The 282-nt window shown below is 58.5% G+C and overlaps 1 protein-coding gene across 1 annotated transcript; it reads right to left on the bottom strand.

Annotated features, from left to right (window-relative positions):
* Positions 1-3: 3 nt before the first annotated feature.
* LOC107682029 (histone H2A) lies at positions 4-279 on the bottom strand (the record flags this gene model as incomplete). The annotated part of the gene is made up of 1 exon (XM_016478426.1): positions 4-279. A coding segment is annotated over one exon (276 nt), but the record flags the coding sequence as incomplete, so codon positions are not given.
* Positions 280-282: the final 3 nt, after the last annotated feature.

Genomic DNA, 282 nt, shown 5'->3' with positions numbered 1-282 from the left:
GAGTTTGTTCAGCTCCTCATCATTGCGCACCGCCAGCTGCAGGTGTCGGGGAATAATGCGGGTCTTCTTGTTGTCTCTGGCGGCGTTTCCAGCCAGCTCCAGGATCTCGGCGGTAAGATACTCGAGCACAGCCGCCATATAAACGGGAGCTCCGGCACCGACGCGCTCTGCGTAGTTACCTTTGCGCAGAAGCCTGTGAACACGACCGACGGGGAACTGCAGCCCTGCTCTGGATGAGCGAGTCTTGGCCTTCGCTCTCGCCTTACCACCAGTTTTACCTCT

This window comes from Sinocyclocheilus anshuiensis, unplaced genomic scaffold (genome assembly GCF_001515605.1).
Source record: "Sinocyclocheilus anshuiensis isolate Anshui unplaced genomic scaffold, SAMN03320099.WGS_v1.1 C31115293, whole genome shotgun sequence".
Lineage (NCBI taxonomy): Eukaryota > Metazoa > Chordata > Actinopteri > Cypriniformes > Cyprinidae > Sinocyclocheilus > Sinocyclocheilus anshuiensis.
Note: the sequence above shows the minus strand (reverse complement) of the source record. Positions and strands in the feature narration are given on the sequence as shown.